General features: G+C 43.1%; 1 protein-coding gene across 2 annotated transcripts; it reads left to right on the plus strand.

Moving 5' to 3' along the window:
• Nucleotides 1-1925: 1925 nt before the first annotated feature.
• dachc (dachshund c) lies at nucleotides 1926-27551 on the plus strand. 2 transcript variants are annotated; one of them, XM_084374812.1, is made up of 11 exons: nucleotides 1926-2757; nucleotides 9549-9658; nucleotides 13178-13288; nucleotides 16916-17094; nucleotides 18609-18729; nucleotides 18836-18961; nucleotides 22823-23019; nucleotides 23590-23737; nucleotides 24654-24782; nucleotides 24947-25051; nucleotides 26997-27551. In XM_084374812.1, the coding sequence occupies exons 1-11, from the start codon at nucleotides 2174-2176 to the stop codon at nucleotides 27032-27034; spliced, it is 1848 nt and encodes a 615-aa protein (XP_084230938.1). In that variant the 5' UTR covers nucleotides 1926-2173; the 3' UTR covers nucleotides 27035-27551. The 2 variants fall into 2 exon arrangements, with proteins under 2 accessions (XP_084230938.1, XP_084230937.1); XM_084374811.1 differs by having other exon boundaries at nucleotides 1927-2757; nucleotides 23587-23737; nucleotides 26997-27550.
• Nucleotides 27552-27697: the final 146 nt, after the last annotated feature.

The raw sequence follows: 27697 nt of genomic DNA on the forward strand, positions 1-27697 counted from the left end.
TGTGTGTGCGGGTGTGTGTGTGTGTGTGTGTGTGCGGACTGGATGAGGAAGCGGTACAGGGAACAGGTAAAGGGGTCAATTTGTCAAACCAAGGTTATTGCCCCCCCCCCCCTCCCTCTATCCCCTTATAAGCTTTTCTCCCATCTCTCTGGTGTGACTCTTTCTGGAGCCTTTTCCATTCAAAATCAGATTAGGATTTTTGTGGATTTAAGACGTGTAATGCTATGGAATACAAACAACAACACAATCATGACAAAACAATAGCATTCAGTCAGAATGAAGTGCAGAATAGAAATTATTTGAACAGAGGTCAAACGTCCTTTAAGAAAGCACCCGATTTACTTTTTTCGGGGGGCTTATCTAGCCGTAGCAACAAAATTAAATTAAGCATGGATGTACTGGTAATTTTGCAGGTGCTTTTCCCCTCTATTTCACTGAGCTTACTTTCTTACCTTCAAAAATAAAATGGCTGTTCTTTCAAAGAAGAAGAAGACAATTTTTCCTGTCCAAGTTTTTACATGACATTTAAAGGGGCAGGTCACCCCAAAAATCAAAAAATACATATTTTCTCCTTTAAACGTCCAGTTTGCAAGAAAGTTGTTTTTTGAGTCTCATTCACTCCTCAAATACAGACGCTTTGGGAATGCAGCTGACCCGACCTACAATCCCAAAGCGTCTGTATTTGTTGGGAATAAGATTAAAAAATGTACTTCCTTACCAATTGGACCTTTAATGCCGTTTCCCCATCTAGAGTGTTTTGGTGTGAGTTGCTGAGTTTTGGAGATATCACCATTGAGATGTCTGCCCTCTCTTAAATATAATTTGGCTTGTGGTAATCAAAACGTTAAAATAAATAAATAAATAAAATGAAAAACTCAACAGCAATATTGCTTATTATGACCTGGTTACTCACACCAAAACAATCTAGGTGGATAAATAGCACAAGAGGAATATGTATTTTTGATTTTGGGGTGAACTGTCTCTTTAAATGTGACATACTTTCATATAAAGGCGTGGACAGGAGAAATGGTCTTTTTTCTTTGTAACACCAGTAGTTTTATTTTTTTAGGTAAGACAGCAAGCATAGTGAAACACAGGGAAAGGCTCCTAGTACGTCCATGCTTACTTTAATTTTGTCGCTACAGCTAGAGAAGCAATCAGGTATCAGGTGGAAATCAGGTGCCCTCTTAAAGGATGTTTCGAGTGATTTTTATTCTGCACTTCATTCCTACTGAATGCCATTGTTTTGTCGTGATTGTGTTGTTGTTTGCACTCCATACCATCACGGTCTTAAATCAACAAAAATCTGAGTCTGATTTTGAATCAAAAAACAGCTCCAGAGAGAATCAAACCAGAGAGATGAGTTTGGCACTTCTGTATAAACGGCTATGATTTGACATGTGGGTGTCAGAAAAAAAAAAAACAGTGTTTGGGTTTGATAAACAAGCTTTGTGTCTCTTTTTTTTTTGCAAAGTACTCTTCTATAATCAGATTTAAGACACTCTTTCTGATGTTATCTACATGAGCTATTATGTAGACATGGGGGAACATCTGCTCTCAGGACACATCACCTCAGTTATCAGATCAGAGCATTTTCAAGGATGACACAGTTATAATCTTACAACTTTCTCTCCCACTCAGCGGTGTGGGAAGATGACAGTGGTACCGTCATTTAAAAAAAAATGTTATAAAAGAAGATAGAGTGACTGCCACAGTCACACTAAGCCCCATCAGTAGCATTAATATCAAAGTGTCTTTTTCGTTAGGCGTTCATAAATAGGCTTATCCAAAGTTTATGTAGGCTAATCTTTGCTCTCTCTCCCCTCTCTCTCTCTCTCTCCCTGTGTGTGAACGTGTCTCTCACTCTCTAAGAAACACGTCCATGCTCCTCCTCTTTATGATAATGTGACAGTAGCATCTCCAGCTCGGAGACAAGCCTCCTCTCATTCTGACTCAACTATGTGATCTGTTTTTCCACACACGGTCGGACCCTGCTCTCCTCCTGTCCTCTCTCCTCTTCTTCTTTTGCCCCCTTCTTCTCCTCCTCCTCGGGTAGCTGACACTCAATGCGCACTTCCCCTCTCGAAGAGCCGCTGTGCACAAGTTAACTTTTTTTTTTTTTTGTATTAATAGTTGACTTTGAAGTTTACTTTTGTGCTCCTGTCCCTCGGACATGACCACCATGGCAACTCCGGCTGCTCCGGCTCTGCTCCCCGCCGCTTCGCTCGGGCACCACCCGGCGCCGAGTTCCGTCTCTCCGGCCACCAACTCCCCGCCACCTGCGGCCACCTCCGCCGCCTCCTCGCCGGCTCCTCCGGTGGCGCACCCGGCGCTGCTTCACCAGTTCAGAGCGGACCTCTTACTACCGAACGGGACCCCGTTGAAGACCGGAGGAGCCCCGGTGTCCAGCAGCGCTAAGCCCGTGTACGCCACCCCGTCGCCCGTGGAGAGCACGCCGCAGAACAACGAGTGCAAACTGGTGGAGGTGAAAGGTGCCAAGCTGGCCTCGTTCACGGTGAAAGACACGGAGCTCATCTGCCTGCCGCAGGCTTTCGACGTGTTTCTCAAGCACCTGGTCGGCGGACTCCACACCGTCTACACCAAGCTGAAACGGCTGGACATTGCCCCGGTGGTGTGCAACGTGGAGCAGGTCCGGGTGCTGCGGGGGCTCGGGGCCATCCAGCCCGGGGTGAACCGGTGCAAACTCATCTCCAGGCAGGACTTCGAGACGCTCTACAGCGACTGTACCAACGCAAGGTGAGAGGGGAGACGGGGGGTGGTGGTGGTGAAGGTGTGACCCAGCAGGTGGGGTTCAAGATCCAGTGAATTTTAAAGGATTTTAGTGACTTTTGTATGAAGTGTCTGCAGGTCATGACAAAAACCTCCATGATGCATCCCAAAAATCAATATTTCAGATTGAGTGTGAGTGATGATAAATGATAAGTTGCAGCCTTAAATGATGTTTCTAGCTTTAATCTGATATTTGCATGAGAGTCCTCTAAATTAAAGGTCTCACAGAAAGGTTAAAGGAATATTCCATAAATTATTCTGTCTGAAAATCTGATTTGTACGTCTTTGAGGTTTTACACCATTTGATGATGACTGACTGGAGGTCCAGTTAACCCCCTTTTTTTATTTGCCACATTAGTGCCGCCAGGCCTGTCACTAATCACCATTTGAACGGATGATAAACGCTGCGATAGAGACGATGGTGTCGACGATAATGAATTTTAGTAATCCCATTTAAAAATAAACACTCTCAAAAGTTTGTCATGTTATCTCAAGCTGTGATCTCTCGCTCTCTCTGACATGCACACACACACACACACACACACACATGCACCGTCTTTCACTGTCTCCCTGACACACACACTCTCACACACACACAGGGACACGCACACATTGAATCTGACACTGTCATTCTGAGAAATTGATTCTTCACAGAAATTAATTAATTTTCATTTGGCCCCAAGCGGCAGCTTAAATCAGGACAAGCTCACTCACTCACTCACTGATCCCTTTGCTCTCTCTCCTTCCCTCTGCCTCCCCACTCTCTCTCCTTCCTTAATAACTCGCTGTCTTATCATATCAACACTCTTTAGCCCAGAGCATCAGAACAGAGGAGATGATTAAATGAATTCTCGGTATTTATGATGCGATTATGTAAATGAGCTGTTTTGCAGAACACCATTGGTGACCAACTACATGGGTCATCAATCCAATGCGCCACAGAGATGTTTTGGATAAAGGGGCTAAATTGGCGGGGATTTGTGGTTTCCTGGAGCCTCAGTCTGCTGTTGTGCCGACCACATGCTCGCAACAGCATGGGTTTCAATCCGGAGGAGTGTGGATTAGCCTTAGTTTGGGGAATTTTTATATTGTTTGATAGTTAATCCCCGCTCCTTGGAGCACGAGTGATCCAATTTACACCTGCCATTAAATTCAGATAGAGGATGTGTCAAGATGTGTGCAGATAGACGCCAAAAAAACCCAGCTTTTTTTTTCCATTTCTTTATGTTTCCCGCATATAGATCAAATCATCCAGGTGCTCTTCTTTATCTTTGATTTTAATAGCAGGTGTTAGCGTTTGATACAAGCTTTGACTTGTTGAGCAAAACCAGAAACAAACTATTGTGAGAAGCAGCCCTCCAACACCTGCGTTTAAAGCATTCGAGGCCCTCCAACCGAGACGAAATCCAGATGCATCTTCTGGCTGCTTTGGGATTTCTTCTGTGTCAGGTGTTAATGGGAAACGTTGTTCTACAACCGCCGAAAAATACACAGCCTCCGCCGTCTCTAATTATCCACACAACACTCAAACAGCCTTTAGTTAATGAGATCTGGAAACATCACTCGTCTGAAATCTTCAAACGACTTCTGCGATTCTTTGTCTGAGGGCTTCAAATGTGCTGTGGTGGCCATTAGTATCATCACCGTGCATTAGAAGTTTCTAGCTAATCCCTCGTGTGGGGATGGAGGTGAGAAAGTGCGACTCGAGATGGTTTAAAGCGGGAAGGCTTGGCCGAGTGAAGCTAAAAGTTTCACGAGACGTCTCCGTGAAAGTGATGTTGCCGCTCTCTGACAGCGTCAGGGCTCAGTGAGGGTTTTGTTACTGATTAAGACAGCCATCACTTATTATTTTCCAGTCCAGTACAGTCAGACAGGCTGGAGGAGAAATAACAGCCTTGTCTGATAGTTTAAACATGACTAACAGAGCGCTGTACATGGATCCCTGCTGTTTATCCTTTTGGCTGTTTTGCTCATTCATTTGGTTCTTTTTTAAAGATTAAAACAAAATCTTTTGAAGCAAAAGGTTAAGAAAATGTCCTCTGTTTATCATTGTCTTTCCTTCTCCTCTTTGTCTCACTCCTTTACTCCTGCTGTGCACACACACACACACACACACACACACACACACACAAACACCCACCCTGACCACTGACTCATCAAACCATGAAGAAGGGCCGACTTCACCCTCAGTCAAAGCCTAGTTATAATTCATGCATAGGTGGCACACAAACACACACACCGTCACACACACACACGCACACACTAACTCTGTGTCATCTCCCAACACACACAGACTCACACGGTCACGCCTGTGCGTTTGCTGGCTTTGCTGCTAAATGACATTAGTTCCACAGAGAGAACATGGCGTGTAGGAGGCAACCTGATCCTCCGTCCTTTTCTTTCTCCCTCACAAAGGAACAGTTTCATTCTCTGTTAGGAGCACACATCAAACAGCTCGCTCAGGTCAAACTGTGTGTGTGTGTGTAGGTGCACATACTGTAGGTATATATATACACACACACACAAATGCCACCTCCCACTCGCTGCATAAAAGAACGCGTAATGTGGCGAGGTACAAGAACTCTGGGTTACTTTTCAACAAAGCACGCGTTAATAACAACACATGGTTTGAGCATTTGTGCACACAAACTCCTGAAACCGGTACAGATCCTCTAAATTAAAAACAGGATAGTTCATCATTTGTTACATTTCTTCTTCTAAGATATCCGTCTTTAAGATTCCTGCCTCCAACCTAAAAAAAAATGGAGGCGATTGGATTTTTGTTTGTGGGGTTTTAAAGCATTTTCCTTGCCTTTACACAAACAGGGTCCATGGTGAACAGAAAACAAGCAGACAGGTAACGGTGTTCGGACCAGAAGGAAAAGTCCAGTGAAAACTTTTGACATTGTGTTACGATGATTTTCCACCAAGTCTGGAGCAAGATGTTGCTGAAAATATAACTAATACAATTCAATTTACTTCCACTGTGTCGGGGTGGAAGCAGAAAACTTAAAATCTCTGCACATCAAAGATGAACACCTCAAGGAAAATATGGATTTTTTAGACATTAGGCTAACCGACTCTTTAAGGCCACACACACACACACACACACACACACACACACACGGTTCACACGTGTTTCTTTGCCGTTCTCACACTCGGGGAATAATTATTAATAAAGGAAAAAAAAACGTTAGTTAAATGAAACGATGAATGATAAATGAGTCAAAGCGGCCTGCCGAGCACAACAAAAACCCACTCTTTGTGTTTCTCTGTGGCAAACCTCGACTGTGCAAGTTGGCAGCGGTAAGCCAGTGTCGTGTGTGTGTGTGTGTTTGTGTGTGTGGTGGGAAGGTGGACTCCTCAAAGCCGAGCCCCACTGCCATGCCATAACTCACTGTCAAAGTCAGCAGCGTTAAGATGAAGGGGAGGAGGCTCTCTCTCTCCCTCAGTGTGTGTGTGTGTGAGTGTGTGAGAGTGTGTGAGGGTGGGCTGATTAGCTCAACTTTAACCTCCGCACTCTTTTGATGTTTTATAGAGAAGACGTGCAGGATGAGATAGAGAGGGCCTCCATGTCTTCCCCTATGACAGGTTTTAAGGGAGTACACACACATTTTTGCACACACACACACACACTCTTGACATCGTCTTGACCCTGGAATGTGGGAGAGGAATGCAAGGCGGTATCAGTTCAGGAGATCAGATTCTTGCCATGATCAAACGTCCTGTGTGTGTCACCGCATGCGTGCGTTTGCGTGTGTGTGTGTGTGTGTGTTGTCCTGCCTGCTTCTGTCATGACATCATCACCCAGGCTTTCCCTAATAACAATGGCGCATAACGCTTCTCAGCCCTCGATCTGAGAGGAAGATCACAACATCAATCTTTCCCCTGCCTTCCCTAACCAGCTGCATAAGTCTTCCTGCGCGCTGCGGCGGCGACGACCACGATATGATTTATCAAACCGGACCGTGACGGCGAATACAAACCCGCGTGATGAACGCAGATTGAAAGGATGGGAGCATGGGAGCTGTAAACCGCCGCTAATATATTCCAAACAAAATCTTGTTTGAGCTAGTCCTGTCTTTTTTTTTTCTCTCTCCCTACACTTACATAAACACACACACACACACACACACACACACACACACACACACACACACACACAGCTGCTGCCTATCAGCACCTCAGTCCCTTCAAGCCAGTAGCTGTTCCACTGTTTTGACTGTAACACTTCCTCTTCTTTCATTACTTTTCTCTTTCCCGTCTGTGTGTGTGTGTGTGTGTGTGTGTGTGTGTGTTTGAGGAAGAGAGAGAGGGAGATCTGTCATCTTTGTAATGTTTTGTTTCTGTTCCACCTGTGCTAAGCTCCAGCTGCCATGTTTGCCGTTTCGTGTTTCAGGTAACGCACACGCTAAGCTCGGAGGGCAGAACTCGATGTACAGAGTACCCTTTAAAAAAAAAAAAAAAAGAAAGAAAAATAATGTGTGTGTGTTTGCGCATGTGTGTGTGTGGCCAGAGCGTTGGCATGAGGGAGGACGTCTGGGTGAGATTTTAATTAAAGTTTGAGACAAAGAGGTCATAAGCCATACACCCCCTCCTCTACACACACCTTATACACACACAGACACACACACACACACACACACAATGCACTGTTTTCTCTCTTCCCCCTCCTCTCTCTCATTCCATCCCCTCAGCTTGATGACTTTTCCATGAAAGGCTTTTTCATTAATCCTACCTCAGGGAACCGGTGCTCTCCAACCTCACACGCACACACACACACACACTCACAAAAACACACTCGCATGCACACACACACACAACACACACACACAGACCTCCCTCCACGGGTCACTTTGATGTATCAACGCACTTGCAGACTAAACACAAAATTAGGTTCCAGTTCTTGATGCCTCCTAAAATGCTACATATACAAAGGCACACACACACACACCCACACACACACACACACATACACACAGGCCATTAATTAGTGTGTGCAAATAAACAGTAGTAAGGGAAAGGGAAGTGGCTGCAGTAAAAACCAACCACAGTCTTTTGGTCTCTATGTGTTTTATTTTCCCCCCGCTGGTGTTTGCTTCTGCATTTGTGTCCGTGTGTGTGTGTGTGTGTGTGTGTGTGTGTGTGTGTGTCTGTGTTTTTGTTCATTTGAGGTGTTTCAACATCAGTTGCCGTGGAACTGTGTTGCTTTACCTTCAAACACGAGTCCTAAAAATACATTTCCTGCTTTTGTTAAGCACAGTATGCTGCTCTATATGCAAAGCAAAAAATGTGTGTGTGATGTGAGTGCACCTCCGCCTCCAAAAAAATCACACACACTCCCTCCACACACACACACACACACACACACACACATTCACATCGTCATCCCTTCTTGCACATTCCTGCTCTGTGTCTGTCATGTCGTGCGTCTACCTGAGTGTGTGCCCCGCGCTGTCTACGTGCCTGTGTGCGTGTACGTGTGTGTGTGTGTGTGTGTGTGTCTAAGTGTGTGATATCTGATGTCAGCTGTCACATCCCAGTCGGTCTGGGCCCATAATAAGAGACAATAATAACAACTCATTAAAACCGAGGGCAGGAACTGTGGAGCTCATCGGCTCATCAAATTAACCTTTGAACACTTCATACACACACACACACGCCACACACTCGCACTCACACGCACGCCAGCTACCTGTTTTTCTCCCACAGTTAGTGACTACACAATCTTTCTCTCTGTCTTTTTGTCTCTCTCCATCTTCGCCCCCCCTTCCTCAGCCAGTGGGTGTGTCAACAGGGGATTGGTCCTTTCTGCTGGGTAATTGATGAATTATATGCAATATGCAAATGAGGCGCCATTAATCTCCTGACTGACAGCTTCGTTTATGGGGCCTTAATGACGGCTGGATTAGATTCTAATTAAAATCTGCTCAAAGACACCCCACGCTAGGAAGCTGCTGCTGCTGCTAGTCTATCTCACCCTCTTTTTTTTTTTCTCTCCCTCTCCCACCTTTTCTCTCTCTGCCTCACCTGTCCTTCCATCTCCCTTTTCATCAGCCTCCTGCTTACTATCACACCCTCCACATCTCCGCTTTTCTTTTAACATCGCTTCACAGACACATGTGCTCACACTCACTTGCCCACGGACTCGTGTTGTCCAGTGTCAGACTGGTATGAAAGGAGATGAGCCGCGCTGGTTGTCATTAAGCCTGATGTGGCCCGTGTCATTTCCCCTGTCAGGACATTCACACCGTTTAGTCAGAGCCAAAGTGATGTCTGACAGCTTTTCACAGACTTCCTCCAGGATTGATTGAGCATGCCCGGCTCAATCAAACCATGTGAATCTGCTTGTAGTCACAGCCTTTATTGAGGAAATTTGTGACATGGCGGGAAAAAGGGAATGAATGACGAAGAAGTGAGGGGAGGATGGAGAGGGAAGGAGGCGAGCAAACACATTTAATAAGCAAACAAATGAATGAGTAAGCTGAACAGTAATGAGGTGCTTTATTGATGCCATAGGGAAACTCCTATTTTGCTTGCTCGTATCCACAGGGAGGTCAGATTTGCAGTACAGCAGCCTTCCTGGAACCGGTCAGGTTTCACTGTTTTTGCTTGTTGACACCTCAGCAGGATCAGAGGTTTACAGAGCGAAGGACAGTTTTCTCAAACCAGGCCACCCATCTCAGGCTCAGCGTGAGTCCGAGTCGAGCATTAAACTTCCTAATGACTAATGTTGGCTTCTGTTTTTCTGCCTGCAGTTCGAGGCCAGGACGACCGCCCAAGAGGCTGCAGAGTGTGACAGAGGGCGGGACTCACCACATGCTGCCCCACAGTGGGCTGATACACGCTGGGATCATGCCTCCTGCAGGTGACCACCCAGGCCTCACCACGAACATACAGTACATATGTATGTTTACTGGAGAAACAATATCACACACAGACACTGAAATAACACTGAGAGGAATCATTTCTCATGCAATATAAATATAACTTTTTAATAATTTTTAGATATAATAAACCTTATTGTCCAAAATTACATCGGAGCACTGAAACACTAAACATCATCTGGAATCTAATAATTATTATTATCCCAAGCATAATTTTTTAGAAATACTTAGTTGTACTTGTTGTTTATTAAGTTAATTTAAGTTAATTTTGACAGATTCTAGTTCCTTACTCTCTGCTTTGGTAACCCTTTATAATAACTATTTAACATTTTACAATTAATTAGTAAAACAAAAATAAACCACTCATGAAGCAATAGTAAAGGCTTATAAACATCAGTTGCAACTTTATTGTGGCCAGCCAAATAATGTTTATAGGTGAACTACACAGCATTTATTAACCATTTACAAAGTATTGTAAACATCAGCTGCAACTTTACAATAAACATTTGCTTAATAAATGGTTTGAAGAGCATTTCATTGTTTGTTAACAGCGAACTAACTATGAACTACAAATTTCTAATTTATTGCTTCTATTCTGCTTCTTATATTTTTATGTTCTCTATAATCACAGAGACACAAAAAATTCAGTGCCCTCACTCTGCATATAAATAAAGCAAATCTATATACAGAAGTTTTTTTCCTTTGCGCGTCTAAGGAGGCCAATTAAAGGATCCGCTTAGTGTTATAGTCACACCCTCATCAATGATGATGATCAGCCAGCGACGCATCAGAGCCTGTGGTTCAACCAGATGGCATTTTAGGAACATAAAGTTGAAACGAGGATAACAAGGGAAAATACAGTTGAGAGTTCATATGCAGCATTTGAATGCAAAGGATAAAATGTGGAAATATAAAAATGTATTTATCAGAATAAATTGAGCAAAAGAAAAGTAATACGGACAACAAAAATATATTTTACTCCTTTTAATAAAGATTTTAACTTAATTATATGTATCATTGAACATATATCATTGATCTGCTTTTTGAGAGACTACCTACACAATGTGATAATTTGATATTTTTTGCGCTGTTCACTTTAGAAAACTTTTTTGAAATACACATTTATTCTACTAATACTGCACTAAAACTACTGCCACTATTACAGTTATATTTTCGTATAAGTGTTGCAAAGTGAATAAAAACACTATTTTCAAATAATTCAAAGTAAAATATGTTAGAATTATTCTTCAACAAAAAATATAGTTTAATCTTAAAAATAAAAAGGGACCAACCAGAATCACATTAAACTTTAAAACATCTTTCCATCCGGTTCACCTGCCAGTGTGTTCTGTATTAAAGATTCATTACAACGGGGAAGCCGCTCTCCCTTTTCACAAGATTTTCATAAGGTCAAGGTTTGTATTCTTCACAACAGTACAGGAGTCACAGAAGAAGTCCCTGTTTTGGCTCCGAGAGCGAATTAGTGTCATCTTGTTGCTTCAGCCCTCAGAGGAGCTGTTTGTAAAGTTCAAATTTTCTTTTCTTTTCAAGCTGTGGGAGGGTGAAAGCAATGACCTGGCAACTAGCTGCGTTACCCCATCAGTTTAATTAAAGAACGGGTCGCCTAAGTGAAACATGCAAGATGGCGCGGCTGTCTACTTTCCCCGCAGACCCTCATAATGACACATTTTACCCATCATCGATAGTATGAGGAGGCTGGGTTCTGGGAGGCGACCTGCGTGTTGATTAATCAAATTAGCATAGACGCTGCTGACACGCGAGAAACAACTCCTAAGTTGCAAGTTGGTCTTTTTTCTTGCATTATAAATACACAAAGGCCTTTTGATCAGTTGGGCAACATTTATCATCTTCAGGCCAATTTCAGAATGTCCTTAAAAAAATTTGCTTAAAAACACAAGCAGGGTTGGAAACATGTTTCATTTTTTGTTGTGTTTAAACCCAGTAATTGTCTCTTCAAGGATGAAATTAAGTTTTAGGATAATTAATCTATTTTGAGGTGAAAACATGAGCAAAAATGTGGGAAAATCTGTTATTTGTAACGTCAGAGTCTGTCTTAGTCAACTGCCTGCTAAAGGCCAAAGTGCTGCTTGTTCTTGTCATAAACAGTTGTGTGTTTGAGTCCCTGTCGTGGTGTGTTTGTGCGTGCGTGTGTGTGTGTGTGTGTGTGTGTGCGCAGCACATAGAAAGGCAGAAAAGTAATTGTTGGCACCTCGCCGCTCTCAAAGTTGCCCTTGGCTTTGTGCTCTTCACTGCAACCTGATCTTTTCATTCCCCGCCTCAAAAGAAGCCATTTTCTGTTAGCGCCGCTTCCTCTCACTGTTCAAAGGTGCTTGAGTGTGTGCGCGTGAGTGTGCATGTGTGCGTTGTGTACGCGTCGAGTGTTCAAGAGCATCTTTCTCAGTGGGAAAAGAGTCTTTTTCCACCAAAGGAGAGGGCACGGCGGCAATGTCAGCACCACTGATTAGAACTGGCCACATGAGAGGGGGAGAAAGAGGCAGCGAGAGGGAGGACATTTGAGCGTAAAAGGCAGGGGAAATCTTTGATGTGATCCTCCTTAGTCTCTCTTTCTCGCCCTCTTGCACTCGCACATACACACAAGCAACACGGTGGCTTATGTCCCGCTGTGATGCTGACATTTGAAAAGGTAAAGTAAGGAGAGGGGATGGGAGGAGAGCAGGAAGAGAGAAGGAGAGAAGATGAGAAGAAAAGGAGCAATTTGTTGTGGTTGTCTTGGACGGACAGACGGTTCGCCTCAGACAACCGTTGTGTAGGAAAAGAAGAAAAGGAAAAAAAAAACACACAGCAGCTCAGTTTGTTGCAAATGTTTCGATGTATCCAAGATCAGGAAATTAAGACTTATGGTTTGTTTGCATTTCCTTCGCTGGTGTTTGCACAGTTGCGTGGTTCGTCCAACTTTAATAATTCACTGTGTTTGTCTGCATTAGTGCATGAGATATTTAATTTTCTGCGGCATAAGATAGAGTTTTAAAGGTTGCTCTGTGGGTCAAACTACCCTCTGAGGTTCAAGACACAAATTAAAACGTGGCTCAGCCCTCCTGCCACGTTTTGTCACTCTCCATTTCGTATCATGCGACAGTGCACAACCCCTATTAAGAAGTATCTTAGCTTTTTTTCTCCTAATTTATACTGATAAAGAAACACTTTCTGGCTTAAAGGTGGAGCTGCTGCTGAAGACGCTGAGTGTCGTCCTGTGTGCTCTGCTGTGGGATGTGATGTCCCTGTGTGGGAGAGATGAATGTCCTGGCTTGTTCCTATCACCGCTGATTCCCTGGCAGACTAAATGGCCAGTGCAGCGGTGCAGTCAGAATGAATGGCTGGCCTCTGTCTTCCCCTGACAACCTCCTGCCTACCCACTGCTCTAATCCTCCACCGGGGCCATTGATCTGGCTCTTATTGATTCCTTCTCTTTCTTTCTTTCCGTCTTTTTCTCCCTCTCTATATCTGTCTCTCTCTCTCAGATCTGTCTGCCCTGGCCAAGAAGATCAAGCTGGAGGCGATGGCCAGTTATCACAGCAACCAACATCACGGCGGGCCAAACGGAGAGAACGGCGACCACAACCCGGGACTGGGTGAGTCGTCCCGTCAACGCACACGTGTGGGAGAATGTGAGATGTTTAATTACGGTCGTATGACACGTCGCGCCGTTGTTGTTTGTACACATTTTGCGATGCCAAGTCAATACAACTTGAGCAGCTGTGTTTATGTGCACCAGCTGAAGCAAGCTGATTAAAACCAGGATGTGACATCACATCTGCTGCTCGTGTGTTTCCTCTGAGAGGCTGTGAATGAAAAAACAAACTGCAGCAGCGATGAGTCAGTTCTTCAGATGGAATTAGAAAAAGACATCCGGGGCAGGTAATCCAAATCATCAAAGCATCAGGAGCAGATGTTTTTGTCTGTATTTTTATTTTTGCCATTTTTTTCATGATAAAAGCTGAATATTTACGTCAGCTTCTGACTTGTTCGCATTCATGTGGTGTTCGATGACATGTTGGTCATCCGCTCCAAGGCCTCAAACCGTTGCCGACAGATCATTAGTACATATTAGTCATCACATCAAGAGAGTGCAGACCCGAACCAGCTCTGTTACTCATGCTCAACATGGTGTTGGCCTGTCATACTGAGTAACACTACCTCAGGATTTACTGGAACAAAGTCTTCGCTTTTCAGAGCTGAGTAAGCCGTGTTCTCATTTACAGCTAAGTCGCTTTGTCCCTGGAAAGCACAGAATCACTTCATTTTGGAGTTGAATCCCTTACATGTGCAGGTATAATTTTTTTTATTCAGACGTTTGCTCCCCCCTGCAAACGTTCCCTGGCTTTGCAGCGAAAGTGGAGCGCCGGCACACACACACCGGGATGATAGAGAGATGAATAAGATGAGAGGCTGAAGCCAGATCAATAGTCTTCTCTCTAATTCACTATCCTGAATGCAAACGACAAATGCTGGACAATCGATGGCGGAACGGACGCACGCACACGCGCGCACGCAAACACGGACACGCACACAAGAAGGGAAAAAAGATCGGACGCACCGCCCCCACTGTTATCGACAGGTTAAAGCGACATCAGTGTGTTTAGACAGATGACAGGGCTTATGGAGGCCTGTGTGGAATACGCTATCAACCTGTGACACATACACACACACTCGTGCTGCAAGGCTTTAGGACAGAAATGAAAAAGAGGAGTGTGTCCTTCTGTTCTGCAGAAATTCAAAGGACACATGCACGTGCAATATGTTTGTATGGTATTTATAGTCATTTAGTCAGATTTTAGGTCCAGGTACAAAGAAACTTTGTTTGGCTTCTCTCTGTTAATTTAATAAAAGAAATGGAAATGGAAACAGAATATAGAACAAAGACAACTAAATGAAAGCTAATAATTAAAACAAATTCAATAAAATAAATAAAATAATAAGTAAAAGCAGCATCAGATTCTAGGTGCAGGTTGCTAGTCCGTGGCTGTGTGTGTGTCGCAGTCTAGTGCTCACAGACTGGAGTCAGTTTAGCCTATAAAATGTCAAAAAATGTTGAAAATGCTCATCACAATTCCCCAGAGTGACATCGTTAAAGTGTTTTTTTTATCCTAAACCCAAAGATTCTTCATTTATAATCATAAATGACAAAGAAAAGCAGTAAATCCTTAATATTTAAGAAGCCAGAAGACCAAATCTTTGACATTTTTTGCTTTGTAAATATAAACACAAAACTACATAGTGCCCCTTTAATCGTTGCAGCTCTATTATAAGCCCACCTGTTTTTGGCGTCGACTCTTTCTTGTGTGTTTGCGTAGTAAATCTTTTTCTTTACCCGTGTCTGTAAACACTCCCAGTCTTAAGCATTGTTTACCACTGTATACTCTCGGTTACGACTGCCAGCATCTGTGCGCAGTTAGGTGGCATGGTTACCACCAGCCATTATAAACCTGTAAAGCTTAATCACTGTTAATGATAGAGTCAAGTGGAAACACACACACACACAAAGAGCGCAGGCATACATACACACATAAGCACAATGTGTGTTTTTTTTCCATACCGCCACCCACGGCCTTATGGGAAGGATGGGCCCCTACCAGAGCTTTAACCACTACAAAGGCAATCTCGGATTACACACACGCACACACTCACAAATGCTGAGTGTGACACCTTATGGGCCGCGGAAGAGCAGGGAGCAGCCATTTCTGCATTTAACAAGATCTTCTGGGAAATTTACAGTAACTGTTTGTTTACAGTAATGGTTTGTTTGGATAAACATAAGAGAGGCACTTTGACTTTTGATGTTTTTAATGAAACATAAGAGAGAGTGATGGGAGGGCAGAGAAGTAGGGGGGAAAAAAACAGCGTTAAGAAGAAAGAGCGAATGAGAGGGAAAATGAAATTATAAAAGGGGGGTTGGGGGTTTTGGAGGGGAGGAGGGGTGAGTGACAAAAAAGTGGAGCGCTGGTCTCTAACCAAGGCTTAATATTTGGAGTTGGCTGCTAGTTGATTGTCGGAGCATCTGGTTATTTAGCTCCATTCAGACAGATCTTTTGTTTGGATTGGTTTCTGCTCTGGGCAAGTGAGAGACTAATCTGCCAAATGCACAAAGCACTGCACATATGTCCAGCGAGCCCGACTCATAAAGTCAACGCCTCACTCTTTATTTCTTAGTTTGCCTTTTCTTTCTCTTTTTTCCCTCTTTCTTTCCTTCCCCTCTGTTATTTGTTCTATTTCATCTCTCCTCTTTGGATAGCCTTTTTTTGTTTCCATGCACTCGTTCTATTATTTGTGACAATTGTGTGGAATAGAGTCCAAGATTTTTTCCTTTGTGTTTATAATTACCCGGCGTGCATTGCTGGCCCAGCACCAGGACTGCCATCAGCTTCTTTTGTTCCACTTCCTCCCTGTGTTTCTTTTGTTTTTGTTTTTCCTTTTATTAAATGATAAATATTTATGTCATTTTCTCCCCCCCAACAGGATTGTTTGTTTCATGAATAGAGGGACCGCAACAACCCACTAGGGTGCTGTTGAGAGGAAGGATTTTGTTTAAAGATAGTGGATGCTTGTCTTAAATAGAGGAGTGCGAACAACAGATTGGCCGAGATAATAAGAGTTTGGTTTGAACCGTGTTGGATTATCGTCAAGAACACCGGGGCATTGAAGGAAAAGTTGGCCAGTTTGTCTTAATTCCAAAGAGGCTGAGTCGTGCTTTTGCAGGTGATGCTCATGATACGCATTTTTCAACATATTCAGGCCATCGCTATCTTTACATCTTTGTGTTTCTCAGTCATGTCGTCTTTCACTTTCCCTCCCTTTTCTTCCTCTCTCCTCCCGTGCTCGTCTTTTTCCACACTCGACATCCCTCGAGGCGCACATGCACACATATTTTCGAGTCGTGGTTTAGAAGCAGAGCAGTCATCCAGGTGATATTGACATCACAGAGGGATGATATCGGTGCCCAGTTTCAGTCCTGTCATCCAGAGACACTGTGGGTTTTCAGTTCAGTATACACACCAGTGAGCAGAGGAAGGCCTTTAAGTTGTGATGGATAAATACAAGTGAAGCGAAATGAATCGAGACCTGTTTCATGTTGGGCGCAAGTATAGTGACGGCCTTTAAACAGAGCCGCTGGGCTGACCTTTGCCATGTATGAATACTGTACTCTACTGTACTGTCTCTCCTTAATACATCTCTATTTCATTCTGTTTCTCCCCCACCAGTTCTTGATCAGTTGCCCTTCATGATGATGTCACATCCTCTGATCCCTGCCAGCCTGGCGCCGGCCTCCGTTTCCATGGCCATGGGCCAGATGAACCGACTGAACACGCTGGCAAGCATGGCCAATGTGGCGCATCTCCACGCCAAGCCCCCTGCCAGGGCTCCCACCTCCGTCATTAAGGTGAACTCAGAGGCCCATCAGCCCGGTGGAGCTGACCACCAGCCAGCTTTGGTCCACGTGACATTTGGGAACTCGTGATATAAAAATGTGTTGTTTCATAATTTCACAAACTTGGTTTTAACTTGATAATTTCAAGATGATTCAATATTTTGATCATTTTTACAGAATCTAGAATCAAGTTTCTATCTCTCTTTCATCCAATGGTTATGGCTCTAAACCGGTAATTGTCTACTGATGGATATCCAAGTTCTGGATCACTACCAGAATGTAATCAGTTGTTCCTTCCACAAACATATCTATTTATAGATTTTAAAAGATATCCTGCATACAGACAGAAACTCCAGCCTTCCTAGCCAAGTTGGTCACTTTGCTTCAAAACAGGCCTTTGATTTAGTTGCTTCACTCTTCAGATTGATTGGAGGGGGTTTTGGAAGGATTGAATATTGGCAAAAATGTTATGTAGTGTCAGTCCTTACAAAGTATTACAGCATGTCTTTGTCAATCAGAGGAAGTACTGTCATAATTTTAATGATGCAGACCATTGTGTTCCAAACACTGGGCTGCTTCCCAAAGATTGTTTATGACACTTATTGAAACAAGCAACAATTTTTTCCTGTAAACACCAAAGAATGCAACATCATGTATTATGTACTAGCTTTTTCCAAGAATATCATTTTCTTGATAAGTGGATAACGCTACTCTGCCTCACAAAGCAAACACACAGCTACATTCATTGGATAAAATGTAAACTTTTTTGAAGATGTTTTATTGTAATAAATAAATAATTATTAAAATGTAGAACATCTGTGAAAAACACTCAGCAAAAGAGCTATGTCAAGCTAGCTCTCAAGTTAGCTACTGGCTAACCTTTAGCGTAAACTAAATGTACTTTCTTTTACTCTTAGCTCTCTCTGTAATTAAAAAAAATCAATGTGGATGATAATTTTGGTAATTCAGTTTCTTCTCCATCATAAATAAATGAGACAGTAGTACATGCTGAAGAAGGAAACAGCTAAACTATTTCTGTTGGCTAAAAGATAACTGACGTTAGCCTCACTTAGGAGAGTAGCAGTAACGTAACTGCTATTTTTCTATACAAAAATAATTATGCCATACAAAATGTAGAATTAAATGAAAATACCTGTTTTAGAGCCAGACGTCGCTCTCTGAATGAAGACACCGACAACAAGGCAGGCCAAGCAAAAGAGCTGTATCAAGCTGGCTGGCAAGATAGCTACAGGCTAGTGTTAGCCAAAACTAAATGTACTTTTTTTACTCATAGCTCTTTACGTTATTGAAAAAAAACATGGTGAAGTTGGTAAGTCATTTATCATAACTAAGAGTAGTATATATTAGTAGATCTATATGATAAAGAAAAACAGCTAAACCATTTCAGCTAGCTAAAAGATAACAGACGTTAGCCTGGCTTAGCTGTAACTGCCTTTTGTCTTTGAATGTATTTGTATGTTTTGCACAGATTTTGTCACGATAATAATTTTTGGTTGGTTTGGTAGGAGCGAGTGCGCGACAGTCCCTCCCCTTCTCCCTCATTGGAGGAAGCTCAGATGTCATCCAATCACAGCAGCAGTGTGTCGAGTTCACCGTCTCACACAGAGCGCACTGCAGAAACCACACGTACGTACTCACCTGTGTGATCTGCCCAGGTAGTGGAAGCATGTTTCAGCTGTAACAAAACCTGTGAGCGATTTATAACCATTTTAACTTTTTATTTTCCCTCCAGACCCACAGGACAACGGGCTGTCATCAAGTCACAATGTGTTGGCGCATTCCCCTGGTGTGGTGCATGGGGCCCGAGAGACAGATGTTGAGCACAGCAAGGAGAACAAGAGGGGCCACATCGACAGAGGTATTTATGTTTGTATAGCTCGGGTCAGCATTGGGTTAACGGAAACAAATTAAGATCTCTTATCTCGTATTTAGATGTCTTATTTTTAGAAGTAATTTACACATTTATTGAATGACAATGTCAGTCTCACTTCAAAGGTCAAGTTCTTGCTGTTTTTCCAAAAATGTCTTGTTGTGGTCATTAATCATTCAATGATTATTCATGAGTAATGATTATTTCTCGGACAAATCAATTTCCTTTACCCAAAGTCTGTCAATACAGTACAACAAGCACTCAGCTTCCAGCCAATCCATCCGTCTTTGTCATCATTTATACTCACACTTGTGGCGATGGTTTATTTAACGCTATCTGTTTTAAAAGCGAGAGGCTTTCCAACAGTTTGACAGGGAAGAGATCTCACAGTAACAGGTCGATAAGGATTCACAGTCTCGCCACTTCTCTCCTCCTCTTCTCCTCCTCGCTGTCGGTGGCCCCCCTCGGCTTCCCGCAGAGAGCAAAGACAAATAATTCTGCAAAACAGGGCTCCATTAGACCAGGAAGCAGTGTTACATTAGCGAGCCATTTGCCGGGCCGCGGCCTAACGAGCCAGGCGGCCTCCCGCGCTCTCAGCTGGACCTCATCTGCATAACGACCGCCTCCCTGTCGTTAGGGCCCGCGTTGCCACGGCGCTGCAACGTCAGTTGTTTGGTTCTCTCTGTCAGGGAGGTTTGCATTAGCTTAATGAGGACTGCTCAAGGACAAACAGTCAGCAGAAATCCACAGCGAGAGACAGGGAGAGAGAAGCTGAGAGTTTGTATGTGTGTGCACGCGCCCTGTGTAAATGTATTCTAATACTGAATCACATTATTCAGTAATCGAATCTAAAAATCACAAAGGCCTCCCAGGTAAGGTTTCAGATGCTGTCAGGTATCTGTGAATATATTGACAAAGCAGTGATGGCACCGGCAACGTGAATGCCATGCATCACACATCGCATTTATGCAATTGATTTCCAATTGATTTTTGCTGCATGCAAATGAAACACATGTACATTTGCTGGATTGCAGGCTTTTGTACTTGACCTACAACATCACAGAATAGGTTTATTGTGGATTGAGCGGAGTTTCAAAGAGCACTCGGGCGCTGTCACTCTATCAATCTATTGTATGATAATCTCTGAGTGTGTATGTGAGTCAGTTTTGGCTGTGTGTGCTGTTTCAGTGGTCTTTGAACAACGTATCCATGCAGCAAAGATCAGAGGCCATCCCTGACACCTCACTCCCATTAACCAAACATCAGCAGAATTTTATTCTCTCTCTGTCTCCCTCGTTCTCTCCCTCCCTCCCTCCCTCCCTCCTTTTCTCTTCCGCTGACTGGCAGTCTTCACGTGGTGAAGTTCATTAGCCCTGGGGACGGGTGGGAGAGGAATAAGAGAGATGAAGTTGGGAGAAAAGAGAAAAACAGACAGTGACCTTGGTTAGGGAGATGGGTAAATGATCAAACGAGCTGGCAGCTGTGTGTGTGTGTGTGTGTGCGTGTGTGTGTTAGCGTGTGTCAGTGTGTGTGTGTATTTATGCCAAACGTGTGTGTGAGTGTGAGGTAAAGTAGGCGTAAAACAGTAACTCAATAAAGGATCAGTCACATCCAAGGAGCCTGGGGAGCCCACGCTGCTGACTGCGCACTTCAGCGGCTACGAATGTGTGTGTGCGTCTGTATGTGAGCCACGGGAGTGTAGTTGGATGCCCTCCGCTGAGCTCGCCAGCACCTGCTAATTACCTTTCTCTACAGAGCAATGCTTTTAGCAAGAAAGAGGGAGAAAGAGGAGGAGGGGGGGGGGGTATTGCTTCTCATCTGTGAAACACCTTGAATGTGACAGTTGCCAAGACGTGAGGCCGAGGCGGAGAAGGGGAGGTGGGTGGATTTGGAGCCGAAGATGCTGTGGTCAGCTAAGTGGAGAAAACACTGTCATTTGTCACAGACAGAGAAAAGTGCCAGATATCACATCGCACGTTCGCACTCGTCTCTGCTCCAATAACCGCCGGACTCCCAGGACGTCTTCGTCCTCAGTGGCTCGGATGACAGTCAACGGATAAAGTGAGCAACTGCCTGATGTGGAGGGAAAAAAATGCAGAAAATGGCTAATCTTCATCTCCCCCACTGTCACGAATCGGGAACACGCAGTTCTCAGGTTTACAAACAGATGGTCATCCATAATGCAGCTTCTTAGCTGTTTTTATGGGAGATGTCAAGCTGTGATGCATTATCAATAGGCAGAGTGCCATCTAATAAAGGGTAACCACATTTTCAAAAGCCGCAACCAGGACTTGTGCGTATGTCTACATGCAGACAGTAATTAGTGTACACGCCTATTTACTGTTGGGCTTGATATCTTTACAAGAAATTAAATAAATGTGTTAGTAAGCCATAAATTACAGAAATGTGTTCACACACTGTCACTGGAATGAGGAGCTGTTTGCTTATTTATAACAACGTCACACCTGAAGTCTTGGAAACGGTATAATAAACAGGAAAGAGTTCGTACTTTAGACTGCTCACATTTGTCAGTAACACAAAGAAAGAAACCTAAATTAAATAGTGCTTTTCAAAAGGGTACTTTCAAAGTAGAGGAAGGAGTAAAGAAAGAGAAAATAAATCTCTGTTGTTTCTCATCTGCCAGATGAATGTAAAGTCATGTAAAGATGCAACATTTAAACACCAGAGATTATAAAGTTATATTACCAAGAAAAAGATAAAGAGAGCAAGTGACTTTTAAAATGTTCATTTTGACATTGACTTCATTTCAGAAAAGAAAGCAAAGCCCCCTACTGTACTGTGTTTATACTGATTAAAGGCTATCGCTCTGTGTTTTTCTTATTGTCAACAAAATCCAAGAAAAGACTCAAACTAACAATGAATAAGTCCGCGTCTGAATACTTTCTGAGTTACCTGCCCTGTCTGTGGCGCTCATCTGTTCCCACTGAAGACATACATCTTTAAAAACAGGTCACGTATATGTACTCTGATTTTTATAATAATGTTTTTTCTAAAACTGGGAGCTGTAGTTTTTAACAGATGTTACTTAAACAAGACCAAATGTTTACATATCGGACAGCAGAATGGTGTGTGTGGGAAAAACTACAATACCCATGTTCAGAGTAGTGAGGCACTATGTTGCCCAGTGCAACAGTGTGGCTTGTTTAAAGGGACAGTTCACACCATTTTAATATAAATGTTTCGCAGTATTAATACAACGGTACGAACTGCTTTCCTGCTCTCGAGTTGAAACGTGCACCGCTTCAGTGCCCGCATAGACCCGCCTTTTCTCACTCCTATGATATTGGTCAGAAGTAAATGACCAAAGATGCTGTAACAGCCTTGTTATAGTTATCTTTTACTAAAAATCGAGCATTTTTTGCCCTCATTGTTGTGTCCATTGACGCTTGTAGCTAAATAAGCTAAGAACGCTAGCAGACGTTGCAGTTCAGCCGGGGAGAACGTCATTAACGTTTACATCTCGCGGTGTCACAAGCACGAAACTCTCGTCAATGAGTAGATGCACACTTCCAGCCATCTAGTTCGATTATATTGGAGAGGAGGCAGACTTCTCTATGGATGAAAAGCACGAAAAGAAGGAGGAAAAATGTGTGAACTGTCCCTTTTATTATACCGGGGACAACCCTCAGCTGTATGAGGCTTTGACCACCCAGAACACGCTTTGTAGTTGGATAAATTCACAGTTGACTCTGATCTTTTCATGGGTTTGTTCACAATGAGAAAATGTTTGCAAATGAAAACTGTAAGCCCTTTTGTGTTGAACTGATTCAACCAGAAGAAAATTGACCTTACTGATTATACATCAAAATGTCTTTCTCTTCCCTCCAGACAACAGCTCCTTGGCCGCTCACACAACCAGGGAGAGCTGTGATCGACAAGTCTACCAGAAACCCCCGTCAGGCAGGGAGAGCTGTGAGAGGGTATCTTACCCTGCAGGACAGAAGCTCCCAGCAGGTCTCCACCACACTCCCTTCATCTTCCCGGAAGGCTTGTCCTCCATAGAGACCCTGCTCACGAACATCCAGGTGAGGCTCTGCCGGGGCTTTATTATTATTATACTCTGAGATGAATAGGAAGGGAGATATGAGCCACTCTTTGGGATTTCCTGAAATGATAAATAGCAGACGAGGCAGACATTTAGGATGTGCAGTAATTGGGACGGGCGTGTGCCGACCTGCCTCTCAGATTTTACGTGTCTTTGTTACGGCAGAGTCACGATAAAAGAAAGCAGTCTCTGGCTGGGAAAACATGTTTGTAACCTCGTCTAACCCCGATGTGATGGCAGAAATCATGATTCATGAGTAAATCCAGGAATTTTTCACCTGAGTTAAACGTTGCCCGAGGAAGAGTCAAAGTCTTTGTGATCTTTTTGCTCTTACATTGATGTGGTTTCACATTCTCCTTTTTTATACACTGGCTCATTTTGAATCAATTTCACCTTGAAAGTTGAGAATCGCACTGCCTTTGTTGAAGTGCCAGAAACAACAGAAATATTTACTCAGGATCAGGTGATTAGGTGAAGTCGGGGATCTCATTTCTCCTGGCTTTAGATCAGCGTGTAACCTGTTGATGTGCGCCTGTGTGTCTCCAAGCAGGGTCTGCTGAGAGTTGCCATAGAGAACGCACGGGCGCAGGAGAAGCAGGACCAGCTGGAGAGGACGGAGCTGAAGATGGAGCTGGTCCGAGAGAGGGAGCTCAGGGAGACCTTGGAGAGACAGCTTAGCCTGGAGCAGAAAAACAGAGGTAGACAGACCGCATCGCATCAAGAATCACATGCAGCATCTTGGGACAAAACAATCCGGTAGACTTTACAGACACAGCAAAATAAACCCTCAGTCAGTGTTAAAGTTTTTTCCTTGGATATTCTAGTTGGGAAGTGATGATTGGGGTGTTGCCTCCCTCCCATATAGAGCTACCATTCAAAACTATCAGAGTTACATTTTCCATCATGTGTTCATAACCACTGACTTCTACACCTAAACACTGGTGATCTAATTAACTTCTTTGCTGACAAACGCCCGGCGAGAGGACTTGCCAATCAGGGACTAGATTAGATGAAGTCACACCAGAGGGACACATTTGTAACTTGTGGTGGATTTTATCCCAAACTCTAAAATTAATATCACATTCAACCAAACCAACACAACTAGAGATGTCCCTAACAACTAAGATCCCTGAAGTTTAAAGCTTTTATTACCAGACATTACAGCAAACAGGAGGATCCTGCTCTCTGTGCGTTGATGAGCAGACAGGAACACCTCTTCATGGAGTTCTCTGTCCTGCTTGGATAAAGTCAGCAGGGATACCAGAAACTTTCATGAACGAGGGGAGGAGAGACATGGGTTACTGACCAAACACTCACTCAAACACAGTGATTACTGTTGGAGAACAGAGCTATTTAGGTCAACATGTGATTTAAATGTGTATATTATTAAAATTACATGAATAAGTTCAAAGTCCCTCAAATCTCTTGATGTAAAGATCCAAAGAGGTCGGGGAACAGGGAGGCCAGACAGAATGATAATTTATACAATAAATGACTCAGCTGAAGTTGAGTCTAAAAAATATTGGAAGCACTTGAATAATTAGATTGTAACCTTTTTTGACATCCTTTGTCATCTTCTTCTTCTTCTTCTTCTTCTCCCTCTTCTCTGTTTAGTTCTGATCCAGAAGCGCCTGAAGAAGGAAAAGAGGAATAAGAGGAGACTTCAGGAGGCCTTGGAGGAGGAGGTCAAACTCCGCGACCAGGCAGAGCACACCCTGCTGCACACTTCCAACGCACACACAGGTACAGACACACACACTACTCCTTTATAAATGTTTTATTTCCGCTTCGACTCAGAGTCGAGCTTAAAGCTATCACAGCCTCATTCTCATATCGGATGTCGCCAAGCATTCAGTGCAACATAGCCTCTAATTAAGTGTCTTTACTAATTAACGACCCAACTACAGGCCATCAATCATCAGCAGCCCCTCCTCACACAGAATCCGTGACCCAGGACGTGGACGGGAGCAACCACGATGCCAGCAGGCTGGACACCAAGGCAACAGTACAAGGTACAGCTGTCCAGATAACAAACTGTGTTGTGGAAACAGCCTCATATTCTGACCAGTGAGAGTGTTGTGCAATTATTACACAGAAAAGACTGGAGCAGAAAAGCTGCTGTCACTGCTAAAATGTTTCTGTCCCCAAATGACAACTCAAAGGAGATTAAGACAAACAACCTCATTACAGAGCTTTCATATATTTTTATTTTCTTACTTGTGTGCCAGGCTCTGTTATCTATGAGTAGGAAATATAAATGCAATATAAAAGCAGAAACATTAAACTTTTAAAGGATAAGTTCGCCCGAAAACATTGAGTGTTGCAGAATTCTCCTAAACAGCTGATGTAGATGGGGACTTGTTTTAAAACATTAAAAAAAAACAACAGAAATAAAATATAAAATGGCTCCAAACAGCTGGTACTGCAAGACCAAAGTCCCAAATTGATTTTATAAGATGTTATTTACACCTTTGACGCGCGATTGGGCTCTTTGTGGTCTGCGAAAACTTTACCCAACTTTCGATTGGCACATAATAATAAGGATAAGTCAGGGTTTGCATAGAATAAAGATACAACATAGCAGCAAAACTCCTGAGTTATAGAGTTTGGGCTCATCAAGCAATGTCAAAAACAGCTTCAACACCTTCTGAAATAGTTTTGTAAACTCCAATCTGTTCCTTCTTGGCAACAGGAAGCATCTTGTTGAGCCACCTCCTGAGACATGGTGGGCGATGGAGACTTCCAGTTTAGTGATATTAATTTTTTAGCTGCAACCTTCTCAGAGCAACCAAATATCGGCAAATTACACACTGGCCAAGTTAGCTCCGTATCGTTTGGAAAACCAATTAAATATGTGACACTACTACTACTGGACAATGCCAGAATAAGTGTGATATATTGTGTCACACATGTGAGAAACTGATTCAAATATCTTACCAAGATAGTTTTAGACTAATGCAGTCTGTGTCAGACTTTAAGGTTCGAGTCCAGCTCTTATAAAACATTTGTGGAGGCACTGCAACAAGTTTGTGGGCATTATTTACTTGTTATTCTCGTCAAAAAATGCCATTTTTTGTGTAAGAATTGTGAAATAAACAGCGATAAACCTTCTGCTGGGGATTTATTTAGTTCCTATTAACTGAGCTAGGACAACAGATTTCATTATTTCACCTACTCCCTCCTTCTGATGCTTAACTGACCAGTCTACTGGAAGGGTTTTCAAAGATTTCACATGGAGACTGCTCCTGAGAAATTGAACAAAATCAAATGAAGCGTGAGGCAGTTCACCGGGGCTGGCGTTTTAATGGAGACAAGCGTTTAATTTATTTATTTCGCCAACATTATTGTCTTCACCGGGACAGATTAATGAGAAAATCCCACATGTAACATCTTAAACAGACAGAAAAAGAAACGGCCGTGATCTGTAGCTTGGCCTCGTCAAACGAGTGCAATGGTTCCTGCCCACCTCTGCTCCGCGCCGTGCCAGGGCCGCCGTAGCAGACAGTGTGCTTGTTCAAAGGCAATTTTTAATTGAATGTCAGTGAAGCAAGAAGAGAACTGGCCACTAATTAACGGCTGTCTTAATTGTCCTCGTGACGAGTTTGTTTGGACATCATTTGCATAATTAACACCCAGTAATAAATCATTTAAAGGGGAATTGTCTGTCAGACAGCAGGGCAGGATGTGGTTCCTTTGTGCCAGGAAGTTTTATCGCCAAAAACAGGGATCAGGGGCCGAAAAACACTTTCAACCGGGCCTTACCAAATAATGATCTTTTATTAATGATTTGGTCAAGGTTGTAGAAGACCTCGTTCAATATTTATATGAATACATTAATACCGTGCAGGATTTTTTTTTTCTCTCCGGTCCCTGTGGTCTACCATAAGAATCTGTCTTCCATTGAAGGGAGTTTAGATGTTTTTGTTTTATTAATCTGGATTTCTGTGTGGATTTCAGAGGGCAGAGTGTTCCTGCAGACCACTGGGATGTACTGAGGACGAGGCGGACGGACGGATGGACGAGTGAAAGAGCAGAGCGATGAACATTCCTCCTTTTTACGAGAAATACAATCGACAGGCATGCTCAGCCGCGCGGTGGCATCTGAGATCAGACTCCCCCACATTTCAAAGGGTGACATTCGAACTCCTCCATTGTTCTCTTGTTTAATTTATTGCATTTATCACCGAATCTCGGCCGTAGTGGGAACAGTACTTTATTCTGCTGATGTGTTTTGACTGTGTTTCTTTCAATCAAGGTTTTTAGATCCCTAGATGAAGACGACCATAGTTGTTTTTTTTGTCGGTCAGTGCTGTTTATCTGGACACAAGTGATGAGTTGAACTTGTAACAGAGTTGTGTACATATATATAGTCATCACTTTTGTTATTATTATTATCAAAAAGAAAAAACATAATGGCATGTTGTACAGTCAGTAAATGACTTGTATTGTGTATGTTATGCAGTAGTGCAGTTTGACAATACAAACAATACAAATCCTTTTTATTAAATTGTGTCAGTGCTTCTTTCTTCATTTCACAACTGATTGCGTCGTTGATTTAATTGTTTTTTTTGTGTGGTAAGATACTTTTATTGATTTCTCTGAAATGTGGATTGATATGATAGTTTAATTGGGCGTTTTTTGAGACAAAACAAAGCACT

The sequence above is a fragment of the Pagrus pagrus genome (assembly GCF_965226575.1).
Source record: "Pagrus pagrus genome assembly, chromosome: 15".
NCBI lineage: Eukaryota > Metazoa > Chordata > Actinopteri > Spariformes > Sparidae > Pagrus > Pagrus pagrus.